Genomic DNA, 27,421 nt, shown 5'->3' on the forward strand with positions numbered 1-27,421 from the left:
CCAGTGAGCGTGTCCTGGAAAAGGAGTGGGAGTGAACCTGAGCTGGGAGTCTGTTTCCACGTGTGGGCCCGACCCTGCTCTTTTTGACGTCGATGGCAAAACTCCTAGGGACTTAAATAGGATCAGTGTTGAATCATTTGGGCCTGATCCTTCAGTCTGTTTACAGACTACCCCACTCCCACCTTCTGGGCCTGAGCAGTAATGGAGAGGTTGTGAGGACTGCAGGGTTAGCCGTCATCCATCCCGCAGATGCAGCCTCCCCCAAAACCCCTGGCATTGCCTTGTGCCCTGATGGAGAGACCCAGCCCCAACCTCCCAAGGGTCGCCCGGCTCCCTATTCCCCCCTTTTCCATTGCTTGACTGGGAGAGAAGGATGCTGCTCCAGAGCCCCTGAAAACCCTGGGAAAGCAAAGCAGAGGCCAAGCCGCAGCAAACCCCAAGCAGCGGGCATCAGGGATGTGGGGAGCAGCTGGGCTGCAGCCCCTACAGAGTCCCTCTCCTCTCCTCCTTCTCTTTCCTGTCGTTCCTTCTTCCTTTCCTGACTTCCTCCTTTGTTTCATTCTCTCTTCCTCCACTTGCTTTTCTCCCTCCTTCTTTTCTTTCCCTCTTTTCCTCCATTCTCCTTCTCCCTTTATTTCTTGTGCGCCTTCTGTTTCTCTTCTCTCCTTTTCTTCCAGCCTCTCTCTCTCTGTTCTTTTCCTGCCATTATTTCGTTGGCTTCCCTCTCTCTCTTTCCCTTCCACCCTTTTTTTCCTTCCTCTCTTTCTTTTCTTTCCCTTCAACCATTTCCCTCTCCCACCACTTCCTTCCCCCTTTTCCGTTCTTTTCTTTCCCCCTCCCTGTTTCTCTCTTTGCTTCCCCTCTCCCTTTCCTCCTTCATTTGTTCTTTTCCAGTCTTTTCTCCTCTTTTCTGTCCCTCCATCCTCCCCACCCCCCGTTTCTTTCTTTTCTAACCTCTGAGGAAACAAGGATCAATCCGAAAATGTTGACTTCTTCCCCCCCACTCCACCCCCTCCCCGCCTCGTTTATTGGATACTAGCGGGTGCTCAAAGGCTCCTAGGCTGTAATTAGAGGGTGGATCCTAGTGCAAAGGGAAGGCGCTTCCCCCCCCAGTCCCTTCTAACTGCGGATCAACTAGTTCCCTCTCCCTGTCTCTCCTCCAAATCTGCCGCACTCGCCCCAGGCTGGGACACACAGGAGATGGCATCTCCAGCGCTCGAGGTAATCTCCCCACTGCATGCACTCAGGGGCCTTAGAGAGTCCTGACTTAGCAGCAATTGGGTTTTCTCAAGCCAGGTGGAAGCTAAACCCCAAGGAGCTGAAAAAAGTAAGAAGCTCTTTTTTCTCCCCTTCTTTCTTTCTTTGCATTTTCTCTTTATTTTGGGAGGGGTGGGGGGTTTTCCTAAAATCAAATCCATTGTGAAGCTGTAAGAACTGGGCGCGGGGAGTTCTGGGCAGCCAATCTTAAGAAGGGGTGAAATCTGCCAAGAGGAAGGAGCAGGGATAGAGATCAAGGATGTTTCCTCTAAACTCTGGAGTGGGAGCGCCTGGGTGCTGATTGTGGGTGCCCTGGATTTCAGTGTCATCTGTGTTTAGTTTGTGTGAGTGTGTGTGTGTGTGTGTGTATAGAGTTCTGCAAAACCCACCCAGGACTGTGCCCCATTTCACAGGGTATGGTTTTTAAATCTGAAGGGGTGTTTTCCTGGTTTAGATGAAAGGCAGAAGTTGGAAGAGGGGAATCAAGTTAAAGAGAAAACTTTTTCTAGCCTCTCCACCCTCACCCTTCACAAGCAGCAATTGCAAAGGTTGGGAAAGATTCAGAAACCCAACTGCCTGGCTGCTATAGTCACAAATATTTAGGTTTCGGTTGAGGACAAACTCCCAGTTCAGGGCTATTTTCAGATGTTATTGGCTACAGAAATTTCACTGGCCGGAGCTGCTATTTAAAGGGTTGTTTTTAAGATTATTATTATTATTTTTTTTTTTAGAAAAAAGACAAATCCTTTTTAATGATCGTAAGTGATCGTGCAGTGAAAAAGTGGCTGGCAATCTTTTCTTTTTGAAAGAGGGGGGTCAGGTAGGTTTTGAAGTCAGCTTTTTGTTTTTTGAAGAAGGGGGAAGAAGATAACGAGGGGGTTTTAATGAAAAGAAAAGGAAATAATGATCGGAGATGGAAAATAAAAGCGGCCTGAAGCATGAACGTTTCAAAAAACCCACAACTCAACAAGTCATTTGAAGCTGAAATTTCAGCCGCGGTGAGAGATTCAAAGCTGGCGATAGGTGTGTTAATAAGGACGTGTTCCACATTAAAACTCTCCAGCGCCCCGCTAACCCCCCTGCCCTTCTCCGCTTGGCAGTGTGGGAAAAAAAGATGAAAGTGGGGGGAATGGATCTTGTTAAAGCAATGGTGCTTTCAGCTTCTTGGAACCCAGCTACTGGCATCGGGCACTTGGCATTTCAGGCAGCTGGCTTAGCTAAGAGCAGGATGCAATCGGTCCTTTAAGGGCCTGAGGGCCCTCAGTTGGCAACAGTAAGGGCAAGCACCTGGGCTGGTTTAAATCAGAGTCGATCAGGGCCGACACTTCCATTTAGGTGACCTAGGCGGTCGCCTAGGGTGCCAGGATTTGGGAGGGTGGCAATTCGGCGGCGGGGGGTCCTTCCGCGCTCTGGGTCGTTGTCAGCAATTCTGCGGCAGGTCCTTCACTCACTCTGGAACCCGCCGCTGAAGTGCCCCGAAGACCGGGAGCGCGGAAGGACCCCCCCACTGCAGAATTGCTGCCAACGACCGGGAGCGTGGAAGGACCCCCGCCTAGGGCGCCAAAAACCCTGGCGCCGCTCCTGGAGTTGATCTGTTGAGGGCAATGGGGCAAACCCTCCCCAATGGGTGTATATCGTCCGTCACTCCCTTGGAGTCAGTGGGGCCAGACCCCCAGTTGGCATCATTCCATCGGCATCGATGTCTCTGTGCAGAGCGATGCCGATTGACTCCCCACCGGGGATGTGGCGATGCAGAGGCATGGCACCGTATGAGAGGGTGCTCACGGCTTCCCAGGATTGGGCCCATGGTGCGTTGATGGGACTGTCGCAAACCCAGCTATGGTCTCTCCCAAGAGGCTAGTTGGAGATGGCCGGGGGTCATCCCAGCTAGTGGCCTAGACACAAATGTCTTTGCCCAGATGGCCACTGTTTCCAAGCAGATATAAGCCTCTCAGTTTCCCTCTGTGCCTGATCCCTCCTGTGCCGCTCGCCCTTAGCTGTCTCGGCTTTGCTGTAAGTTGAGAATACTTGGGGACAGTTTTGAAAGGTATTTAGGTGCCTAATCCCCAAGGAATCTGGCCTTTGGTCTCTAAGCTTGGCCCATTGCTGGGCCCGGAGCTGGTTCAAAGGGGGTTGCCACGCTCCTGAGTCTTCTGCCTGATGTTTTGCTGACACTGGTCTGTTCTGTCTGTGGTCAGTCCCGTGTCTGTCCGCCTGGGGCTGGTTAACCCGGCTGCTCCCTGCTCTGTCTCGCAAAGGTTTGATTCAATCGGTATATATTTCCTATGGAGAGGAGGGATTCAGTCAGGATGGACTCACCGGGGCAAGAGGGGGAGGAAACGGTTGAGCAAAGGGGCTGCCTCTAATTTGGCCCAGTCAATTCCCCCCCTCATCCCCTCCCAGCGTCAGCTCCATCCCTTCCTCCCCCCCCCCCCCCGTCAAAACAGCCCTGGGCTGAGGAAAGTTACAGCTGGAAAAAAACAAGAGCTGCCTTCCCGGGCCATGGCATGTGCTGGTCCCCTTGCTTGACTAAGCTGCCATCCATGCATGGGGAGCCAGGGGTGGCAGGGGAAGGGGTGGCAGGCAGAAAGGCTTGCTCCCAGATCCTGGCACAGGTGGGCTTGGGATTGCAGTTCTGCAGTGGGTGTCCCATTGGGCAGTAGGAACCAGGACTCCTGGGTTCTATTCGGGGAGGGAGTTGAGTGGTTAGAGCAGGGGCCTGGGTTCCCTGGGTTCTGTTCCAGCACTGGGAGGGAATTGAATGGTTAGACTGGGATACTTGTGTTCTATTCCTTGAGGGTGATCAAGCCAGGGGAGTGAGACTTCAGGGAGAGAGTATTGCCTAGTGCTTAGTGGACGGGGCTAGGTTCCACCATTGACCTGCTGGGTGACCTTGGGCAGATCTCGTCCTCTCCCCCTGCCTCCATTTACCCACCTGTAGAACAGAGTTAATCACCCTTTCGCACCTCCCCGCAGTGCCTGGCAGGGAAGTTAAACAAGTCCTGTAAAAGGCAGAGGCACCGCGGGCAAGCATAGCATTGCAGCCAGCCTCGCCGAGGCGTGCCGCGCGGCACTGGGAGGGCGTGGAGCATGTGCATGCCAGGGGCCGAGACTTGGCGTCGCCACTGAGGCCGGTCCCACCTGGGCCAGCTGCACGTTGGATGCTGATGGAGCAGATCTGTATGTGCGCTGGGGGAAGGGTGGAACTGACCCTTCTAGGAACACAGCTCGAACCAGCCGAGATTCCAGGTGGGGGTAAATTTGCTCTCGTTTTAGGGTGCTGGGAGTAATTTCAAGCAAGTCGGACCAATTAAAGAAATTCCTTCTCCCTCGTATTAAAGACCCTTTGGGCCAAGCTCCTTTGGGCACAGCTGCTGCAGCTCTGCACCAGGGTGTGGCGCAAAGCGCCTCCGCATGAAGACCAGCCTCCCGAACAAAGGCCACCGGGGCTCCCAGCATGCACCGGGGCTCCCCTTAACATCTCTTTACTTCGGTGGTTTCGAAGGCCTTTCCCAGGGTCCCTCATGCAGAGGCCCGAAAGCTGCATTGGCCCCTCTCCTGGAGGCTGGGCCGTGTTGGTCAGTCCCCTTGTCACAACAGTGACCTGCTGGAGGACGGGCAGAGTCAGCGGCAGAGTCCAGAATGGAATCAGGGCTCGGGGGGATTAATTCATTCTAGCTGCACCATCCCGGGTGCAGCCGTTGGTTCAGGGGTGCCGAATAGCCCCTGGGCAAGGCAGTAATGAATGAGAATCCAAGCGTTCTGGCTCCCCATCCCCTGCCCTAATTCCCAGAGCCAGGAATAGAACACAGGTGTCCTGACCCCAGATTTTCTGCCTTCCCCAAAGGACTGGAGGCTGTGAAGGGTGGAAGGAGAGGCCAGAGGGAGAACCCATTAAGGATTTTTTTTTTCCCAGGAAGGGAAGGACATCAAAGCTGCCCTCTGTCCCCACCCCCCTGCCGCCCTCCTCCCGCACTATTAGCAAGCGGGATAGTGGTTTCCTAGTGGTGGGTCCTTGGATCACATTTGTCTACCCCCTAGGTTTCACGTATCCCGCTCACTGGATTTCACGCGGCTTGTTCTGCCGGGCCGGCTGGCTTTATTTAACTCTCAGGAAGGCATTGATGGGTACAATCCTGTGGCGCGGAGCTGAGAGATCAAGTTTCCATCATAGAGCTTGTCCGGACTAGGGAGCGTTGCACCTGTGGAAGGACAGCGGTGGCGTCACACTGATGCAAACCTCAGATGTGGAGCACACAGGTCTGCCTACCTGGCCTCCGCTGTGCCTGAGCCCCAGAGGACATGGATCTCTTACAGCTCCTAGCTGTGCAGGCTGGAGCTTTAGCTCAAGCTGTAGGAGGGTGGGCTTGGGAGGTCTCTGGGGTCTGCCATCACGACTGCATAGGTGCATAGGTGTTACCGTAGTTTACATGTTTGCGCTGTTGCAGTGTATCCGCATCGGCGTGTGTAACACCTCCCCAGGGCCAGTTCCTTGCAGGGCTGCCCAGAGGATTCAGGGGGCCTGGGGCAAAGTAATTTCAGGGACCCCTTCCATTAAAAAAAAGTTGCAATACTATAGAATACTATATTCTTCTGGGGGCCTCTGCGGGGCCCGGGGCAAATTGCCCCACTAGCTCCCCCCGGGCGGCCCTGGGCCTTAGCTCTGCCAGCAGAGATCGATTCCAGCTGTGACTCCAGGAAAAGCCCAGGGAGCCACTAAGGATATGCAAACGGGCAGTGATCAGGGGCAGAAATTTGGGCTGAATAGTTTCTCTCTCCCAACACTGGAAGGGGAACCGTCTGTCTGTGATGGCTGAACTGGCCGAGTCAGCGGGCAGAGACGTCGGCAGCAGAGCCCTGCACTGGTGCCGCCACAGTCTTTCGATGTCAACGTTTCCATTACTGTCCATGCTGCACCCCAGAGGTAGGGCTGGAACCCAGGAGTTCAGGTTCCCTGCTGTAACCACGACTCCTTCCCGGAGCTGGAATAAAATCCCGGAATCCCACCCCCCTGCCAGAGCCTTCTTTCCATCAGAACCCAATTTAATTTCCAGACCATCTCCTTCCAAACCAATTAATCCCCCCCAGTCTCCCAATTTCATTCTGGGAATAAAACACATAAACCCCCCTCAACAAAGAACCCGGTTTGAATTCTTAAGAGAAACATACGGACTCCCCCACAACAGGCAGTTTTTAAAGCACACAACCCCCCTCCCCCATTCATGACTTCAAACCCCCCTCCAAAACCCAGCTTTCAGACAATGCCCCAAAAATCATATTTAACGAACACTCCCCCAAATGCCCCAGTTCCATTCTTTAAAACACGCTCCCCCTAAAAGCCAACTTTATTCTTCAAAAGCAGACACCCCCCCACACACCCCATTTAATTATTTTTAACACTCTCCCTTCTCTTCCAACCCACCCCTTTATAAACCGTAGGTCAGGGGTTCTCAAACTGGGGGTCGGGACCCCTCAGGGGGTCGCGAGCTTATTACATGGAGGGTCGCGAGCTGTCAGCCTCTACCCTGAACCCTGCTTCACCTCCAGCATTTATAAAGGTGTGAAATATATAAAAAGGTGTTTTTAATATATAAGGGGGGTGGGGTCACCCTCAGAGGCTTGCTTTGTGAAAGGGGTCACCAGTACAGAAGTCTGAGAACCCCTGCCCTGGGTCATGCCACAAAAAAAACCCTCACCCCACAGCCCCAAACCAGTTCATTCGTTCTCGCTCACACGCCCAGCCCGGGGTGCGGTGGGGTGAGGGGGCAGCACAGGAAGAATCTAAAGTCCTTGTTCTCCTCCCCTGGCGTAAATCAGAATGAATTCCACTGAAATGGATGGAGTTCCAGCCACTTGAAATTAGTATAAATGGGATTACGATCAGGCCCTAGCTGATGCGACTGTACAAATACAGCCCCATCCGGCTCCGATTTAAGCCAATGGCAAAGCGCCGACAGGCCGAGTCTCATTGACTCCAGCGCCCCCTTTGCACCAGTGTGGCTGTTTAAAGAGCCCTTAGTGTAAATGAGGACCCCACTGTTGCGATTTTACCATGAGTCTCGCGAGCTGTGGTTTTTCGGGAAGTCCCAGAACTGGGAGTCACTGGGTGAGGCCAGAACATCTGGTCTCATTGTTTTAGACAAAGAAATAAGTCACTCTTGTAATTGTGAGGAAAAGCTTGAGATGCGACTGACCAGAGTGTAACCCGAAATGCTCAGAACTCAGAAAAACAACACTACAGGCAGACAGCGAGGGCCGCAGAGCTGGGTATGCATGCCCACGTTGTATGGATTTATTCTGGGTATCTAAAGGGTTATTACTGATGCGGTGCACAAGGTTAATCACAGGTTAGCCGCCAGTCCAGAGCTGGCAAAGTCCCTTCCTAATCTCACGTCTGATCTTCGGGGCATGATGTGCGAGGACTCTATCTCCAAGGCAGGCCATCTCACCAAGAAGTGCCAGCTGGCGATGACATGGTGACTTCAGTCTGCCGGACGCTGGTTCTCAGTAAAACATCCCTATTACTGATGTAATCAAAACGTTTTACCAGAATTTACCACCATTTATTATTTAATTGTAAAAGCGTATGAGTTTTTTAAGCCAATCTCAGGCATTTTTTCAAAGCTTGACTGACTGTTTTTGAACCCTCCAGGTTGGTGATGCTAGAATCAGGCCTATTATAGTTTCATGGGAGCCAGGTTGGATCCTTATTCTTGGCCCTAAAGATGTGTAAAATGGGCTAGATCTTGAGAGGTCGGATCTTGAAGTCTTTAAATCATGATTTGAGAACGTCGGTAACTCAGCCGGAGGTTCTGAGTCTGTTACAGGAGTGGGTGGGTGAGGTTCTGTGACCTGTGACATGCAGGTCAGACTAGATGATCAGGACAGTCCCTTCTGGCCTTAAAGTATCTGAGTCTAAGGCCTTCGTAGGTGCCCATAGAAACTGTTTCACAAATAAGCCGAAATACGCGAGGATCCTTCCAAAGGCAGGCGGGCGCTCTGCTAGTTCCTTGCGTAAAAATAAGAAGAGAAAGAATTCGGAACCAACAAAAATCAGCCTGGAGAAGCCTCAGAAGCTTGGGGCCAATGGTACTTACCCAGAGTTCTCGGGGCAGATGCAAGCCTGCAAAGGGTTTGTAATGGCTTAACCCTAGTCCATCTTGCTAGGGTAATCAGGACAGGCTGGTTCCCTTCAAAGGCCTTTGTCCAGCCTAGTTTTCAAGCAGGGCCAGCCTTAGGGAAAATGGCGTCTTGGGCGAACTTGTATTTTGGATCCACTGGCCTCCACTGCCTCCTCTGGCTTGCCCCCCAATCACTTCTGGCTTCCTGGGCTCTCCACCCCCCCCATTGCTCCTGGCCCCCTCTGTCTCCCTCAATCCCTCACCCATTGCCCCAGCCCCTTCTGCCTGCCCATCCATCCCCCCAGCACCCCTGGGCTCTGCTGCCTCCTTGGGATCCTCTCAGGTTTCCCCCCAATTTCCCCTGGCCCCCACTGCCTCCTTGGGATACTCTCAATTCCCCCCCCCCCCGTCCCCACTGTCTCTCTGGTCTCCCCACCCATCCCCCCATCCCCCTGCTGCTTCCCTCAACCCCCCCCATCCATCCCCCCTGGCCCCTGCTGCCTCCCCATCCATCTCTCCATCTCTCCTGGCCTCCGCTGCTTCCCTGGGCTCCCCACCCACCCGCATTGCCCCTGGGCCTCGCTGCCTCCCACACCCCCATTGCCCCGAGCTTCCGTCCACGGCTTCATACCCCAGGCCTGCCACGCTTCGTGCCTCTTGACTACAGCACCCTGGGCGGTCGCCCACCCTTAAGGCTGGTGCTGGCTAGAAGGGACCATTCTGATCAACTAGTTAAATCTCTTGCCTAACACAGCCCAGAGAAACTGACACCTAGTGAGTCCTGCAGGAAGCTCATGTCTTGTAGTGAAGCTAGAATGCAGTTTGGATGCAGAATCCATCCCTTGGTAAGTTGTTCCAATACTTAATTGCCTTTCCTGTCAAAAAAATTTGCACCTTATTTCTCAGCTGATTATGTTTAGTAGCCCCTGGATCTCATTCGTTTTGCTCTGCTGGGTTAAAAAGCTCTCTGCCATCTGGCGCCTTCTCTTGAAATGTCCCGATTCAAGCCGGGCAAAAATCCCCCACAGATTCCATTCAACTGAAACATTTTGTGAATTTATGTCGATTTCTGCAAATGGTTCTGGTCAGAAAAAACGTCTCTAAAAACAATTCAGAAAAAGTCGGAACCTTTTGTTTCTATGCTTTCGAAAGGAAACCTCAGACTTTTTGGTTCAATATTAGGTTGAATATGATTTTTTTAGTTGAAAAAGGGTGGGGGGAGTTCAAAACCAAAATGAAACATTGCGTTTGGAGTTGGGGACAAGGTTTCGTTCGACCCGAAATGAAATTTTTTGCAACTTTCCGATTTGCTAAAAAGTTTGAAAATTTGGGTCAATGAAATTAATTCATAGAATCATAGACTATCAGGGCTGGAAGGGACCTCAGGAGATCATCTAGTCCAACCCCCTGCTCAAAGCAGGACCAATCCCCAATTCCGTCCCCCCTACCCAATTTTTTGGAATTGCTGCGAACCAAAAAGTCGATTGTTCGCCCATCTCTAGACCCAAATGATGGTTCTTCTACTACCTCCATTGAGAAAAGATTCCCTAGCCGAACAGACTCAATCATCAGAAAGAATTTCCTGATATTCAGCCTAAAGGTTCCCCTTTGTAATATTCTCCAGTTACTCCTCCTGTGGCTACAGTCCCTTGCAATGCACCCATTCGGGGCTTTCCTTAGATGTGGGTGGTGGGTTTTTGTTCTGACAACTCCAGCCAGACCAACTGGCTGCAAGTAAAAGCACTGGGCAACACCTGGGGAACAAAGGGATTAACACTCACAAGAGCTGGGGTGGGGGGGGGCAAATAAGTCTGAGTCAAAGTTGAGGAACTATTCAATGCTTGCTGGCTGCATGTGTAGGGCAGGGGGCAAGCACAAGGTTATGAGCCAGGCTACCTGGGTTCTGTTCCTAACATTGCTGTTGAATGGCTGTGTAACCTGATCATTTCCTGCTCTCTGCCTCAGTTTCCCTATCTGTGAAATAAGGATAATGGGGGCGGGTCAAATGGTTCATTGCTGCTGTTAGCTGAATTCATTGCATGCTCCAGGGGGCTTCTCCATTCCCCCACAAGTCCCTTGTATGTCATCCAGGAGCTCCCTGAAACTCCCCTCCAGGCCTAGGGTGACCAGATGTCCTGTTTTTGGGGACTTTTTCTTATATAGATGCCTGTTACCCCCCACCCCCTGTCCGTTTTTTCATAGTTGCTATGTGGTCACCCTACAGAGGCGAGGGGCTCTGTGTGTGACCGCCCCCTTCCCTCCCATGCCAGGATCTCTGTGTGCTCCCCCAGTTATTTCTTTCTCTGGATATCAGCATTTTAAGCTCAATTGGGAAATGGACAGAGCTGAAAGGAGGGGTATTGCTGTCATGCTGGAAGGGGTTAATTTCTGAAATCAGCCAGTTCCTTGACCTATAGAGAATTAGAGGCAGGGGATGCTAGTAGCTTTGCCCACCTGATGCCACGAGCCGCCCTTTGCCTCTTTTGTTTTCTCCAAATTTCCCCTAACTCAGCAGGTTTCTGCCCATGGACGCCTGGAATATTCCCTGAAATTTGTGGAATGGGCAGGCTGCGGTGATCAGAAGCTATCGCATTGCAGATCGACAAGCAGAGAAATGCCATCAAGCTGTATGGAAGGGCCATAAGCCAGCGATATTTAAGCAGAGCTCGGACCCGGCACAAAGGGCGCTAGGGATAGTAATGGCATCACGAGAAGTCAGGTGAAGATGAAGGGACAATTCCTGCTCTAGCCGTTATCTCTTAATAGCCTGTTAATGCTGGGATATGGCGCTGGATGTGGTATAAACCCCTCAGCGGAGAGCCGGAGCCTGCATCTCAAAGGCCATATCTACATGCCTGACTTCTGCCGGCATAACTGCGCCAGTCATAGGTGTGAAATCGTGTGACCCGAACGATACAGCTGGGCTGGCAGAAACCCCAAATGCAGACGGAGTTTCTGTGACAGAGCTGTGCTTTTATTGTTATTGCTTGCTTTGGCTCACGGACCGGGGGTGTAAGTTCTAGCCGTGAGATTGCAGCTTTGCTGGTGTAAACTGTGTCCACACTAGGAGCGCTTTGTATAGTCTAGCAGTGTTCCTATAAGAGCAGAGGCCTGACCTTAGTTATGGACTAGGATAGATGACAGGCTGGGATAACTGGAAGGCACAGGGGGTGGGTTTAGGGTGTATTTGATGGCTAGGTCACCAGTTCAAACGTGGCCTAGATCAGTGGGAAGGGAGCCCCAGAGGATTCAGGGGGCCTGGGGCAAAGCAAATTTGGGGGCCCCTTCCATTAAAAAAAAGTTGGAATACTATAGAATACTATATTCTTGTGGGGGTCCTGCAGGGCCCAGGCCTGGGGCAAATTGCCCCACTTGCCCCCCCCACCCCCCGGGCAGCCCTGGGGAGCCCCTGCATGGAATGAGTTTGGAGGGTCCCAGCTTAACTCCTAAGGAACAAGGGTCAGTGTTGCCAAACCCACTGGCACAGCTGAGTCCCATGATTGACAGGGCCAGGCCTGTCGATGCTGAAGTCCCAGGCTTGTCTCCCCTGGCGGGGGGGCTGGAAGCCATTGAACCAAGCTGTAAACTCTGTGTATAATGGAAACCCACTTCAAGCCAGGGGGTGCTGCAGCACCCCCCGCACCCTTAGTTCTAGCACCTGTGGATGCTGGGGACACTGCCATGGCCTATGCTGGGTCTAAAACCTCTGCAGGTTGGTCAGTTCATCTACAGCAGCTGTTCCAATGGGGAAGTATCTAAGGGCAAAAGCTAGTGGGTTTCCAGGAGACACTGTGGCCTCGTGGCAAGGGGCACTGGCCTAGCTGGATTCTATTCCTGGTTCTGCCATTAAACTTGGGCAAGTCACTGCTGCTCTCTGTGCCTCAGTTTCCCCTCCTGCCTTTGTCTGTTTAGAATGTGAGCTGGGATAGGGATTGTCTCACTGTGTGTCTGTGCAGCACCTGGCACAACAGGGCCCTGGTCTCAGCTGGGGCAGGGACCGTCTCTCCCCGTGTGTCTGCAGCACCTGGCACAACAGGGGCCTGATCTCAGCTGGGGCAGGGACCGTCTCTCCCTGTGTGTCTGTGCACCGCCTGGCACAATGGGACCCTGATCTCAGCTGGGACAGGGCCTGTCTCTCCCCATGTATCTGTGCAGCGGCCGGCACCATCGGACTCTGATGTGGGCTGAAGCCTCTATGCTACTGAAATACAAATAACGATGATAATCATTCTGACTTGGTCACAGTTCACATCCGACTCGTGCTTGTGCCTGGAGCTAGTTTTCCATAAACGCTCAGCAGCTCCCACTGAGGATTCTCTGTCCTGGCAGCCCTAGAGATCGGTCGCCTCTGGCCTCAGCCCAGCTAGCAGTTCCCTCAGCTGCTGGTATCAACTGGCTGCCGATACCTTGCTGGTCTCCTGGTTTCATGTTGTCCCTGACAGCGGCCGGCAGGGGGGCGGGTAGTTGGGCTGGGACCCTTGGCCTGGTCTGATGCCTCAGGTCTATCTCAGCCACGGCCCAGCATATTCTGTTCCCTCTACCTGCCCCCACCACCGTGTTTCCTCAGACTCTGAGGCGGCAGCAACCCTGGGGTCTGGCACGTCCCACTGAGCAGCCCAGCCGCATCCCTGAGTCCCTGGGTGTTTTGTGTGAATAGCTGAGGCTCTGGTCTGGATGTTTCCATCTGGTCATGCCTGTTGCCAGCCAGAAGTGGGGAGGGGAGGGGGGATCTCAGACAGCTCCCTGTCCTCTCGCCTCGCCCGAGGGGCAGCACGATGTGGTGTCGACAGCCGGACACCCCGGGCCAGCTCCTGTGCATTGCTCCACAGTGCCTGGTACTGCCATGCTGTGGTTGCATTGCAAAGCCAGCAGGACCCTCCCAGGCTGCTGAAAGAGACACTCTCAGGCCGGATTTGGCTTGACGTTAGGTGCTGCTGGGAAGGGGCGAGTTCCTTTAATGCCCAGTCAAAAATGTTCCCCTGGAATCTATGTCACAACGGCCAACGGCAAATCCCCGTTGTCCTGGCAGCGGGTCGCCACTCAGGTACTGCAGCAGTGGGTTGGCATGGAATGGAAGCATGCTGGAAACTCATGCCCCGGTCTGCCCCTCGAATCAAAGCCCCGAGACCACAGCGAGGGGCATTGCTACGAGATTTGTCCAGCCTGTCTACGCTACATGGGCAATCCACTCTAAGCAACCACCGTCCTGTCCCAGCACACCTGGGGATGGATCCTCTTGGGGGCAGGCTCCTCTTGGCTGGTGTCCATGCCCTGAGAGCGCTCTAGGGGCTTGTCTATGTGTTGCATCGCTCCAGTTTAATTTAAGGTGTGATATGACAGTGATTGAACGAAATCAGAGCCACATTTATTTCAGTTTAAACCAGACTCACTGTGGTTTCGTTTAAGTCCGTTAGGAACAGGTTTAAGTGAAACCAAAATAAGATGCCCTTAATCTGAAATAAGATTGTCCACGCAGGATTTTGCACTGGTTTAACTGAATCAGTTTAATGACTCTGGTACAACACATACTATGTGTAGACAAGTCCGGGACATTACAAAACTGGTTGACTGATCAGCTGAAACTGACTAACCGCAATGGATTAGAAACAAAGTGACAGACGAAACTTAGATCTATTTTTTTTTTCATGGATTCATAGATGAAGGACCACTGTGATCATCTAGTGAATCCTCCTGTATAACACAGGCCATAGGACTTCCCTGAAATAATTCCTGTCTCAACTAGAGCATATATTTTAGAAAAACATCCAGTCTTGATTTTAAAGCCATCTATTTGCATCAATGCAAACTGCTAGTGTAGACACACTTAATTCGGTTTTCCCCTTGCATCAGTTGACTCAGCCTAAATCAAAGCTAAACTGATTTACGTGAGGGTGGGTGTCTGCATTAGGCATTTGCATTGCCTTAATTTAATTGGCTCTTCGTTAAGTTTGTGCAGCTTTTTTAGCATGCAAGGCCTGTGTCTTGTTATGTCTGGAAAGTGAGTAGCAGATTGTGGGTGACATCAGAATCCTAATAAAAATAGTCATAGCTCAGGGAAATAATCATAATAATTTTTTTTAAAAGCCACAAATAGTGAAAAATAAAGTGCTTAAAAATATGATTCCTGAGCTGACAACCTTCCTGTAATAACAGACAAATCTAAGGCCCTCTAAAAATTCTTGGGAACAGTAGAGCCAGAACTCTTCTGCTCCAAAAGGGCCACTACCTGCATTCAAGGAGAATCTCCATCAGCAGTTTGCAGTAAAGGGTTTAGGACACATAGCTGAACAGTTGTGATTCTCTCCAGCAGAGGGCAGTGGCACATGTACAAAACTAGGCAAAACTATTACAAACATCTCCAGAGTCTTTCAGCTCTTCCTACAAATCAGCAGTAGGGGTGAGGGGATAGCTGTGATGTTGAAGAAGGAAATGCCAGTTTTTACACTCCAAATTCTGATGACAATCTAGATAGATGCTTAGCATGTGGGTCAAAGCCTCTGAGTGATGAGCTGGAAATACGCTCTGTTTTTTTATGCATTGCATGTCGGAATTGGCAAAGCCCCAAGCTCCCAGAGCAGCAGATTAAAAACATAAAGGGAGCAAATAAAGAGGAAGTCATTTAAGGAAGGGAAAGAGAAGGATTTAAAATGCCACAACGTAATTCAATTAAAAGGCCATAAAAAAAAAAAAGAGAGAGAAAGAGAGGGAGGCAAGATTGGAAACAGGAGGCTCTCGGAAGCCGTGAGCTTCTGCGTGGAGAGAATCAGCCATTCGGAGAAGCAAACTAATGAGACTAGCAAGGGGTGGGGGGAAGCCAAGGGGCTGACGGCAGAGATTCAGTGCAGCAAAGCTGGATTTATAGTCTTGCTTCTGCATGTTGGGAAGGACGAGAGTTTTACTGAATGAGTTTTAACAATTCCAACAGAGTCTCTGTCCCTCCCCCAAATTGGCACCGGGCCCCAATTCAGGAAACCACTTAAGCAGATGACGGGACATTTTATCATGAGTCTGGCAGTGCCTAGTGTTTAAGTGCAAGCCCCAGCTCCCGGAGTCATGGGGCAGCACGAGAATCTCACTAAGAACATAAGAACGGCTGTACTGGGTCAGACCAATGGACCATCTAGCCCAGTGTCCTGTCTTCCAACAGTGGCCAATACCAGATGCTTCAAAGGGAATTAACAGAACAGGGCAATTATCGAGTGATCCACCCCCTGTTGTCCCAGCTTCCAGCAATCAGAGGCTTAGGGATGCCTGGAGCATGGGGCAGCGTCCCTGACCATCTGGCTAATAGCCCCAGAGGTGGCTAGCCCTTGTGGCTGCAGAGCAAAGCTGAAAAAAGGTGGCCGTCCCACCAAACCCTCTCCCAGAGAGCCAATAAAAAGAACATCAATCACACTTCTTTTTGCTTAAATATGATGATCTTTGAGGGCCCGACTCAGGAGTTTTTTGAACGCTGGATTAGTTAAGCATGTGCTTAAATGCTTTCCTGAATTGGGGCCCGAGTTCTCAAGCCTCCAGCCCTGGGCTGGGCTTGGTCACATCACATGGGCTTAGAAGAAGGGTGGTTTTGTGACTAAGCTGGAACTCGAGAGTAGAGGCCTCTCAGGCCTAATTTTAAGCCCAGGCTGGACGCAAACCCACCCAACCCAACCCTGACCTGCCCACCGGCCGCCCCACCTTGCTGGGTCATGTGTGTTATGGAGCGAGAGAAGCTGGGACTCCCGGCACGTTCACTCTGCAGCACACGCAGCACAGCGAGGTGGCAGTAGCCGGCGGAGTGGGGCACACAGCTGCCACCGTGCTCACTCTGCAGGCAGCAGGAGGAGAGCTGATCCGAGCCCCAGAAGATTCAGTTGTTCACCCACGCTTAATTCGGTTTTCCCCTTGCATCAGTTGACTCAACCTAAATCAAAGCTAAACTGATTTACGTGAGGGTGGGTGTGATTGTGTGTGACCTTGGGCAAGTTACTTAGACTTTCTGGCCCAGATCATCAAAGGTATTCAGACACCTAACACTCACAATAGGTGTGTGCCTCAGTTCTCCACCTGTAAAATGGGCATAATAATCCTGCCTTTCTCTGTCTCACTCATGACTGAGATCAAGACCCTGTTGTTCAAGTTATGTACATGTAGCATGATGTGGCATTGATCTCCACTGAAATCTCTAGGTGCTACCTTGATGCAAAGAACAATGTGAAGGAAATTCCCCAGATTTCATGCAGGTTGCAGCCTATCTGTGACAATGCAGCTTTATGACATGCATGGCAATGCTGGGTCTTGCAGCAAGGTGTTGCACAGATCCATCAGGATCAACCAGATGCTTTGAGGGTAAAGTGATGTATCTTTAGATTAAGGGGGGGGGGGGAATGCAACAGGAAAAGTTAAAGAGTAAAGTTGCTTGGAGAGCACACTGTGTGTGTAGCTCCTCTATGACAGGCTGCAACAATAGTCAGAACAAAATGGCTGAGCAAACAGCCAGAATTCTCTCCTCAGACTATTCAATTTTTTCTCATTAGGTTCTGTTAATGACAAGAAAGGTAGAAATTAGGGCTGCTCAAAAATATCCTATTGAAACTGTTTTAAGATAGAAAATTGGGGTTTTGATTAAACAAATATTTTCACTAAAAGTGTCTGCTTTCTGCAGAGATTTTCAACTGTTCATTGAAAAAAATACCCAACCCCCAAAATTTATATTTGGAAGCGATGTAATGGCACTTTATGGAAGTTGTAGCTTGGGTGCTTTGTGCCATCAACAGCAAGACAACATCTCCCATGTTACACCATAACTATGCAGCACCCATGATGCATCGTGGCAGCTCAGCAAGAGGGTGAGTATGGTGTATCATGGGAGATGTAGTCCAGTCAGGGAGCCCAGCCCAGAGGGTAGAAGGCATCGAAACTACAACTCCCATGAGGCACCACGGCAACATTTCTGAATAATGTTTGGGTTTTGGATGAAAACTTTTGAATTTTTATTTTTCACCCACAAGGTTGAAATTTTCCATGAAACCCTCCATTTTCCAGCCAACTCCAGTAGAAACATAAAGAGACGGGGCACAGAAACCAAAAAGCACCAGAGTTTCAGAGCAGGCCACTATATTGGAGTCAGACATACAACTGGCAATGAAATCCTCCCAGACCATGAGGGGTGGCAGCTGGGATTGTATGTTACTATATGTCATGGGAAAGGTAATTTTCCTTGCAGTTGCAGTAGATTTGGATTTCACCTCTGGCCGCAGTGCTACAAGCAGTGGTTTGCGAAATATCTGGAACAAAAATGCAATGCTTCTTGAATTTCAAGTCTTTTCACATTTTGTTCTGAACTCCAGAAAGGGGACCATTTCCATGGCAAATTTTGGTCAGGTGCATTAATTTTTCCAGTAAAAACAAAAACAAAAACATAAAGAGCTCATCTTCTCTCAGAGCCCCATCCGCCATGCAAAATGCATTGCCACCTGTTGTTATGTATTATTTGTTATAGCATCTGGGAATGCCAGCCACGGACCAGGACCCCCTTGTGCTCAGAGCTGTACAAACACCAGACAAAAAGTCCCTTTCCCAAAGAGCTTCCTAGGGGAGCTATAAGACACATAGTTTTATAAATGTGAAAATAGCCCTTTTCCAAAAAAAGTCACACTTATTGCAGGGTGTGAAATTGCACACAGTAGTGAACATTCCAAAATGGTGCATGGTCCACTCATGAGTGCTGGGGGGAGGGATAGCTCAGTGGTTTGAGCATTGGCCTCCTAAACTGAGAGTTGTGAGTTCAATCCTTGATGGGGCCACTTAGGAGTCTGGGGCAAAATCAGTACTTGGTCCTGCCAGTTCCATAAGATAAGTATATCTCTATATATTATATTGTTAGTGACTCTTCCATGAGTACTATGTAAACCAAACCACACATCCCTTCTGATTCAGATTACACATGAGACATCCAAGAGCGATCCTGACTGCAGGTGGCCATGAAGACTGATTTTGACAAGATTTAAGAACTTTTCCAACTCCAAGCATAGGAATAACCCTACTGATGGCTTAAAATTAACTCTTTGCATGGTCAGAGCACATCGCTTTCTGTAAGTCTGAGATGTTACTCTAATGTCCTGCTCAGATTCCAATTTTGGGTCAGGTCCTCAGGTCAATATTAATAATAATCATATTTAATTTATCATGTGCATAGCAACAGCTGTTGTGATAGCTGCTTTGCTAGCTCCTGCCCTAATTTCCACCTGCAGTTTCAAACGGACATAGTATTTTTCATTTCCTGACCCAAATTATCATGAGTGTTTCTGTCCGTAGGTAAACACCTGGCACATCTCACCCCAGAGGTGGCTGTATTTTAATGGGGGGGTAAAGTCAGCCATAGATATACACAGAAGTTAGGCAGCAGCAAAGTGTGTCAAGCGATTTGGAATCTTTTGGGAGTCAAAGACACGACAGAAACTCAATATACATTGGCTAGAATGTTATTCATTTACAAGGATAACGTCAATTCGTAGAACTTGCTAATGGTTGAAATGGGGCTTGGACAGAGGCATGAGGCTATGCGCGTGCTGGGAGATTGGCTGGGTAAGGCCACAGGAGTGAAATGACAGCTCTGGTTTGTTTACTAACTTCTGAGCTATCTCAGGATCAGGACTGGACTAAGCAATGATTTGTACCAGCAGAGCTGTGTGTCGAGGGTGGCCCCAGGTATGGAAGAGCAGTGGGGAGAAGAAAGCCAGGACTAAGGAGCGTGTGTGCAGAAGGCCCCATAGCAAACCATAGGGATCGATGGGCATCAGCAGAGCTGTGCACAGGGAGAGTAATCCAGGGCTGGAACAGCAGAGGGGTCGCGTTCCAGACTAGGGGCAGAACCACAGCCTCTTGTGCAGCTGCTCAGATCAGTTCCTTTGGCCGAGCCCCTCTTTGCGAGAAGCAGTTTTTTAAGATCAGAAGGACCGCGCCACCCAGAGCGAGAACAGGGACTGGATGCGAGGCACGGTGATGCCAATTAGTCAAGCTACTCGGTGAGACCCAGATCTGAAGAAACTGACAAGCAGATCCGCCCCATTCAGTTAGGCTCCAGTTCCCAATTAACCCCTAGTCATCCTGCCACACTTTCTAGACCAGATTTCCAAGACATCTCAGCTCCCATTTCGGCACCAAAGATCTCAGCCGCTCGGGTGCAAATTGAGGGCTGAGCTCTATGGGAAATCTGGTCCTGATTATGGAGTCACACCTCTTAGATTGACACCTCTGGTGAGCCCTTGAATATCTGACCCGACATCCAGTGGCTACATGAGAGTAAGAGAAAAATTGATGGGAATTTTCCAAGTTCCACTCCCATGATAGGCTTGGCCCACACCTCTCAGAACTATTATTACATGCATCCGATGAAGTGGGAATTCACCCACAAAAGCTCATGCTCCAAAACGTCTGTTAGTCTATAAGGTGCCACAGGACTCTTTGCTGCTTTTACAGATCCAGACTAACACGGTTACCCCTCTGATATTATTCAGAGAGTTCACACCTCACCCAGCTATTGTTTCAGGCTCTCTGCAAATTCAGGCAGATGTCGCTGTGTCAGTTACATATGGTAACTGCACTGAAAATGTAAGATTCTTGAGAGCAGGATGGCAATTTGGGATAGCTACAAGTATGCTGTATTGCCACGTACCTGCCCAATTCGAGCCCTGTCCACATCTCACTTCTTCTGTTTTCACTAGCGCTGATTGGGAACGTTTTTTCATCAGAAAATGCTGATTTGTCAAAACCAAATCTGCTCATGGGAAAGGATTGATTATGACAAATCTTCCAAATCGAAAAAAAAAATGGAAAAAAGAAGCATTGACATTTTTGAACAGAAAAGTTTTGCTTTTCAGTTCAAAACAACTTTTCACTTCAAAATGTTGGTGCATTTATACTTCAAAAAAAGTAAAAGGTTAATAAAAGGTCAAAATCAACCTGCAATGTTTCAAACTTACCAAAATGAAATGTTTCAGTTGACCTGATCTGAAATTTTTTCAGGTAATTGTTTTGCCAAAAAATGTTTGAGATTTCAGCTTTTCATCCTGGTTCAGAATGGAAAAACATTTGGAAATCTCAGAAACTCTCGTAACATGGGAAAACCTGCCTGACTCTAGTTCTCAGCCCCTCTGCTCAGTTAGCATTAGCCTCCTGTCCCCCATTCTCCTTATGCCATTTTGCTCCTGCTGCTTGGAGCAGTCTCCTTGTGTCTGTCCTCATCACAGACTCTCCTTGGTTTCTACCTCTTCATTTTTTCTCTGCCTCTGTAGGATTGTGTTTTAGTCAAATGCAAGTTATTGTGCTCAATATGAAGAGGGCTGGGTGAAATTCTCTGGCCTGTGACATACAGGAGGTTGGAGGTGATCTAATGATGCATGTTGGCCTTAAAATGTATGAATCTATGAGTCACACTATATATTTTCTAAGGTTGGGATTTTCAAAGGAGGGTAAGGGATTTAGATGTATCTGAGATTCCTACCTAATCACATGACTCCAGGAGCTGGGGCTTTAGGATAAAAAGCAAATATCTTGTGATTTGTGATTAATATCATGAGAGTTGACAACACTATAACTGCCCAATTCCTGTTGAAATTCAGTGGGAATTGAGTGCTTAGCTCAATTCCCATTGAAAACCTCAGTCGTCTTTGTGAGCTACTATGATGCATCATGGGAATCCCATGACCTCAAGGCATCATGGGAGATGTAGTGTCTCTGTGGAGGGCAGTTCATAATAGAGAATGGGGGCAGGAGGCACCGAATTACAACTCCCACGTGGCACTGCAGTAGGTCAGGTGAATGCAGATCTTGGGGATGCAGGGTGATTCTCTGTTGTTCTCAGTGGGGTGGGGGAGAGTCTCCATTGTTCTCAGTGGGAGACTCTCTCTATAGTACTGCATTTGTATTGCTTCATGTCCTAGCCCCTGCTCTTAGGACGCCCCTGAATCAGCCTGGCCCTGTACAAACCCAGCTGCTGAAGGCCTCACTGAATCCATGCCAACGCGCGTGATCAGCCGGTCCTGTCTCCCTTTGCTGACGCCTTGCCCTCCTTTCTCCCTCCCTGCAGGAAGACGCTCGCTATGGCTCCAGCCCCTTGGCTATGCTAACGGCCACCTGCAATAAATTTGGAGGCTCCAGCCCAATCCGGGATTCGGCCACGCCTGGGAAAGCGGGGAACCCTTTGGGGAAGAAGCTGTACCAGCTAGGAGCTGAGCAGTCCAGCCCCAAGCTCCGCAGCTCCGAGGTCATGGGAGATTCCTACACGGCCGCCTTCCCCAGTGGGAACGGGCTGATGTCCCCCTCCGCCAGCCCCCAAGCCTCCACCACCTACGGCAACGACTACAGCCCCTTCTCTCACTCCTTTCCAGCTTCCTCCGGCTCTCAGGACCCCTCATCCCTTTTAGTGTCCAAGGGGCACCCCTCGGCCGAGTGCCTTCCCAGCGTCTACACCTCCTTGGATATGGCGCACCCTTACGGCTCCTGGTACAAAGCCGGGATCCATCCTGGGATTTCCAGCAGCTCCAGCAATGCCACAGCCTCCTGGTGGGACGTGCATTCCAATACCAACTGGCTGAGTGCCCAGCCCCAGTCGGACGGCCTCCAGGGCTCCCTTCAGCCTGTGCCGGCCCAGACATCCCTGAGCCCTCAGCTGCCAAGCTACAGCTCCGATTTCACCACCTTGAACCCTGCCCCATACCCGGCCGTGGGCATCACCTCCTCCTCTCACCTCCTCCCTTCTGGCCAACACATGCTGTCCCAGGAGATGTACAAGCCCAAGCCCGTGGCCAACAACTCCCTGATGGAAGGTGGGATTGGACTGAAGGCCCCGCGTGGCGGCACCTTCAGCAGCACCACCGGTCGTTCGACGTGCGATTGCCCCAACTGCCAGGAGTTGGAGCGGCTCGGGGCCTCAGCTGCCAGCCTGCGGAAGAAGCCCATCCACAGCTGCCACATCCCAGGCTGCGGGAAGGTCTATGGCAAGGCCTCTCACCTCAAGGCCCACCTGCGGTGGCACACAGGAGAGCGTCCCTTCGTCTGCAACTGGCTCTTCTGTGGCAAGCGCTTCACCCGCTCAGACGAGCTGGAGCGTCACGTCCGCACCCACACCAGGGAGAAGAAGTTCACCTGCCTGCTCTGCAACAAGAGGTTCACCCGCAGCGACCACCTCAGCAAGCACCAGAAGACCCACACCGAGATGGGGGCAGCCAAGCCCGCCGAGGGCGAAGCCGAGAGGGAGGAGACGGCCACTGGCGGTGGCTCTCCAGGCACGGCCTTGCAGGACGGGCTCGCCAACGACGACAAAGATACCACCAGCCCTGAGCAAAGCAGCTTGTTGGAGATCTAAGCTGGGGTGGAGCTTCTCCTCCAGCCTCCTCTTCTTCTTCCTCCTGTTTAGTTCCCCCTCTCACTGAGATAATTTATTTCCTGGGGGGAAGTGGCAGCTCAGATGCAGACACCTACTGGGTTCTTGGACAGGATTCTCTTGGAACCCCTGCTTTCTGCTCCACCCAGGCATGGGAGAGTTAAATGACGGTGATGCAAAGTCACGTGGAGCAGGGGCTGGGATTTGAACCTAGTCCCCAGGTCATGTTGTGTTCTTTGCCATGAATAGGCCTACTGAGCCTTTTGTCCTACCTGGCTGGGATCTCTCACAAAGCCACTGGCACCGTCTTCCTGAGAAGTTACTCAAGGTTGACCAAGCTGTGTGTGGGAGGGATCATCTCCCAGTTGGGGTAACCCAGTGAGGGCTTGATCCTGGGCTCTGGGAACCTGATCCTGCAAAGCCGATGGGACTACTCATGAGTTTGGTGTTCAGCGGGTGCATGGATGGATTGGGGCCCTGGAACTCAGCCCCTACCAGGATCTGGCCCTAAATGGTGCATCAGAACCTTTGGCCTCAGGTCAGAGGGGGCAGGGGAGGATACAAATAACCCATGTCGTCCTCCACCCACTTTACAAAGGAGGGCCACCAGTCACTCTGCAGAGATACCAAGAGGAGCTTCCACCTTCCCCTCTCCCCTTCCCCCAGTGTATTTAATCTAGAAATGTAAGAATTATATTTATGTCTTAAATTATGATGATGAGTTAAGGGAGCAGGGTGGGGGGGATTCAAGAGACCTTTGTGTTTAAAACACAGGAGGGGTCGTCTTTTAACGAGGGGCTCCCTGTTAATCAGTCGTCTCTCTTGACAGGGCCTCTGTGATAAAGTTGACCTGCATTTAGCCTTGGGCTCTTTTTGGTTTTTGCTTCTTTATGATGGAGGGAAAATACAACAACCCTGAATATTCCCCCCTTCCCTCTCTTAAAAACCTTTTTTAAAAAAATTCTCCTTAGTTTACCCTATTAATATCAGGAATTTTAAAAATAGCTCAGGGACAGATTTCCAGTTCTTCAGCATGCACAATCCAGGCCAGATTAACAAAGGAGCTCAGCACCCATACAGGTATAGGCACATAAGTAAAGTCCTCAGCACCCAACCTGCCCTATACGTTTAAGTGCCTAAATAAGAATTGAGCTCTTTTGTAAATTTCAGTCATAAAGTCTGATCTTCCGTGGTGTTATTTTTTGCTAGGTGACCTTTGGGAGGTCTCAGGGATGTGTACTGTGAGCAGGAATAAAGTTAAAGGGGTGGTTTATTAACAAAGAATTCCTTTCTCCAGAATGTTAGTTAGGCATCAGAGTCAAACAGGTGCTGACAAAGACAAGAGTTTTCACAGTCTGTCTAAGAAAATCCCTACCTATTTAATTGCTCAGCTCTTGTGATGTCACTGTTTCACCAACTCTCCAGTCACCATAGAGTCTTCCAGCCTAGACAGGACCTGAATTAGGGAGGTAGGACTGAAACAGACCTCCTAGGTCATCAAGTCCAGTCTCCTATTTTCACAGGCAATCCTGGCAGATAATCCCCTTCATACACGAATTAAGCACCATCTTAAAACTAGTTAGGGTGTTTGCTCCCACTGCCTCACCTGACAACTCCAGACTGTAAACACGTTAGGACAGGGATTAGCTTTTGCTTTGTAGCTGGGCAGCGCCCTGCACAATGGGGCTGCAGTTCTGCCTGGGCCTATGGGTGCTACCTCATACCAATAATAGTAATATGATGATTTTTTTTAATGTAAAAAACAAGCAGAAAACATTTCTTCTTTTTTGTTTTTTTAAAGCTTTTCTGGCCTCATCCATCATAAAGGGGCAGGAGCCCATTCTTCCCCCTTGCAGGTCACCCTAAAGGAAGGGCACCTCTGTTAATGGCAGGGACATCTCTGTGCGCTAATTGAGGAGGCGTTTAATTAAGGAGCATCGCTTCGTTTGAAGTGGGTTCTCTGGCAAAAGCCTGGGGGATTCTCAACAGGGATTGCTTCGTCATTGGGGCTTGCAGGTAGTGAGGAGGGCTCCATATGTGTGACTGTTAATTGGGGAGCGGTGTGAGACGTGCATCTCTCTTCCTGTCCCCCCTAGGAGACATGGGAGCCAGAGGGAACCAGCCATTGGGGTTCGGAGGATGAAAATGATGTGCCCCTTTTCAGCTAAGTGACACTCACCACGCCCACGTATGCACACTTGCTCAGACACACACGCACACACTTATGTGCTTGTGCGTACACACAAACACACACAGAGTCAGGGATGGAGTGGAGGACAGCAGGTAGCTGACAGAAGTATTCAGCTGAACACTCCAAGCATCTGTTAATTCTCTCCATGTAGGGTAACATGGTGGACCAAAGACTTAGCTGGTGTCAGTTGCAGTAGCTTCCCTGATTTCAACCCCCTTCAACTTTTAACACACTTCCCCCATGCCTGCCCCCAAGCAAAAAATATATGGGGCAAAAATCAGCTTTGCTCTAAGTGTAACTGACTGGGGAGGGTATATCACAGATGTGCAGCCGCGCCCACTCCACAGAGTTTGTTACAGCTCCAGCTAGGGATGCTGATGCTTTTCAGTCCCCAGTTCTATCCCTGGTGCCTGTGCCCAAGGTGGGAGCCGTGACATAAGCAGATGTCGACGCCACTGGCATCAGAGGGAAAAAGACGGTGTCTTTAAACCTCACTCCTCACCTCCCACAATGCTCCTCACCGCCGTCTGATTTGGAATGGAATTGTTTGGATTTTGGTTTTGTTGGTTTTAATTTAAGTAATAAAAGATGAGCTACGTTGGATCCTTGCGATCGTGACTTTGTTAAAAGATCCAGCGTATCTGGCGGGCGGGAAAGAGCGAGCTAGAGAAGACCGTGTCTGAAATGAGCTTATAGGATTCATTAGCCAATAATCAGGCGGGCCCCGTTGTGTGGGGAGCTGTACAAACACATTGGGAGGGACAGACTCGGTCCTGGAGACAAGGCAGAGAAAAAAAAGCAGGGAGGAAGAAAGGAAGTATTGTCATTTCAATTTAACGGGTGGGGATCTGAGGCCCAGACGCTCAAAGGTATGTAAGCACACAACTCTCATGGACACACAAGGAGTCTGTAGTAGAGGTGGGACTTGAACCTATTTCTCCTGACTCCCACGCCAGTGCTTTATCCATATCTTTGAGGCTAGGGAGGGTGTGCTAGGATGGCATATCTCACGAAGCTGGGAGGGGGTGGGGTGCATGTGTGGGATGGGTCACCAGACATTAAAAATCTCCATGCAATCTAGGAGGGAGAAGGTGGGTGAGAATCTCTTTTAATGGACCGACATCTGTCGGTGAGAGAGACACGGCTTTCGAGTTCCACTGAGCTGCAAAATGCAACAGAAAGCGAAGAAAACCTCACTCTCCTATTCCCCTGCCCTGACAGGTCACGTGTCCTCTGCCTCTCAAACACACAGCGGCATCACTGGCACATTTTTCACAGTCAACATAAGGGCTGTTCATGAAGGGCTTTTTTTAGTTTGACTAAAGGTGCTGCCCTGCTGAGAAGCTTCGCTCCAGGGCAGCCGAGCGGGACTTGGTGGACCTGGCCTGCATTCCCAGCTCTGTCACTGATCCTGGGCCATCACTTCATGATAGTGCCTAGCTCTCATCCAGGGCTCGGCACTTCAGATCCCAAAGTTCTTAGTGCCGGTGCCATTTTACAGATGGGGAAACTGAGGCAGGGGGACAGACATGACTTGCAAGCTCACCCAGCGGGCCATTGGTGGAATTAAGAATAGAACCCAGGTTTCCTGAGGCTCAGCGCAGTGCACTAGCCAGTAGACCATGCTGTCTCTATTTTCCCCTTCTCTAACATGGGGCTAATATTTTCCTCCTTCACAAAGGGCTGTGAAATGCATGAGACGCTCAGATACTACAGTGACAAGGTCCACGTAGGCACCTAGATAGATCCCCCAGGCCATCTGTCCTCTCCTTTGCAGGCTAGCAATATTTCAGCACAGTCTGTGTGCTCCCTAACGGCCCTGTAGCACAGGCTGCAAATGAGAAACAAGATTACCGTTTCCGACCACTGTCGCCAATGGCACGTCTTTGAGATGCGTTCCTTCCCAGCTTCAGAGGGGTAGCCGTGTTAGTCTGGATCTGTAAAAGCAGCAAAGAATCCTGTGGCACCTTATAGACTAACAGACGTTTTGGAGCATGGGCTTTCGTGGGTGAATACCCACTTCGAAGTGGGTATTCACCCACGAAAGCTCATGCTCCAAAACGTCTGTTAGTCTATAAAGGTGCCACAGGATTCTTTGCTGCCTTCCCAGCTTGATACACCTGAGATCATTCATTGACTCATCAATTTTAAGGGCAGAAGGATTCATTAAGTCCTCTTGTCTGACCTCCTAACACCAGCCAGAGAATTTCTCTCACTTCCTCCTGTATTGAGCCATTAAGGCGGCTCTGACTAAGGATCTTCCAGAAAGATATCCAGGCAGGAACCCCACCCCCAGCCCCACAGGGCACAAGGCAGGTAAATAAACCAAACAAATGAAATATTTTCCTCCCCCCACTCCTGAAATCACCAAGAGGAAAAGTCACCCTCTGCAAGAAGGAAAGTAAGGAATGGGGAGACTATCGAATCATGATAGAATCATAGAATATCAGGGTTGGAAGACACCCCAGGAGGTCATTTAGTCTAACC

At 50.3% G+C, this 27,421-nt stretch overlaps 1 protein-coding gene across 1 annotated transcript; it reads left to right on the forward strand.

The window, feature by feature from the left end:
* The first annotated feature begins 1,237 nt into the window (after positions 1-1,237).
* On the forward strand, positions 1,238-23,326 carry SP7 (Sp7 transcription factor). The gene is made up of 2 exons (XM_030558390.1): positions 1,238-1,327; positions 21,448-23,326. The coding sequence occupies exons 1-2, from the start codon at positions 1,238-1,240 to the stop codon at positions 22,723-22,725; spliced, it is 1,368 nt and encodes a 455-aa protein (XP_030414250.1). The 3' UTR covers positions 22,726-23,326.
* The last annotated feature ends 4,095 nt before the right edge of the window (positions 23,327-27,421 follow it).

This window comes from Gopherus evgoodei, chromosome 3, assembly GCF_007399415.2.
Source record: "Gopherus evgoodei ecotype Sinaloan lineage chromosome 3, rGopEvg1_v1.p, whole genome shotgun sequence".
Taxonomy (NCBI): domain Eukaryota; kingdom Metazoa; phylum Chordata; order Testudines; family Testudinidae; genus Gopherus; species Gopherus evgoodei.

Coding starts and splice junctions, on each gene's coding strand:
- SP7 (XM_030558390.1), top strand. CDS start 1,238: ATGCACTCAGGGGCCTTAGAGAGTCCTGACTTAGCAGCAATTGGGTTT. Junction 1,328..21,447: donor ACCCCAAGGAGCTGAAAAAA/GTAAGAAGCTCT, acceptor CCCTCCCTGCAG/GAAGACGCTCGCTATGGCTC.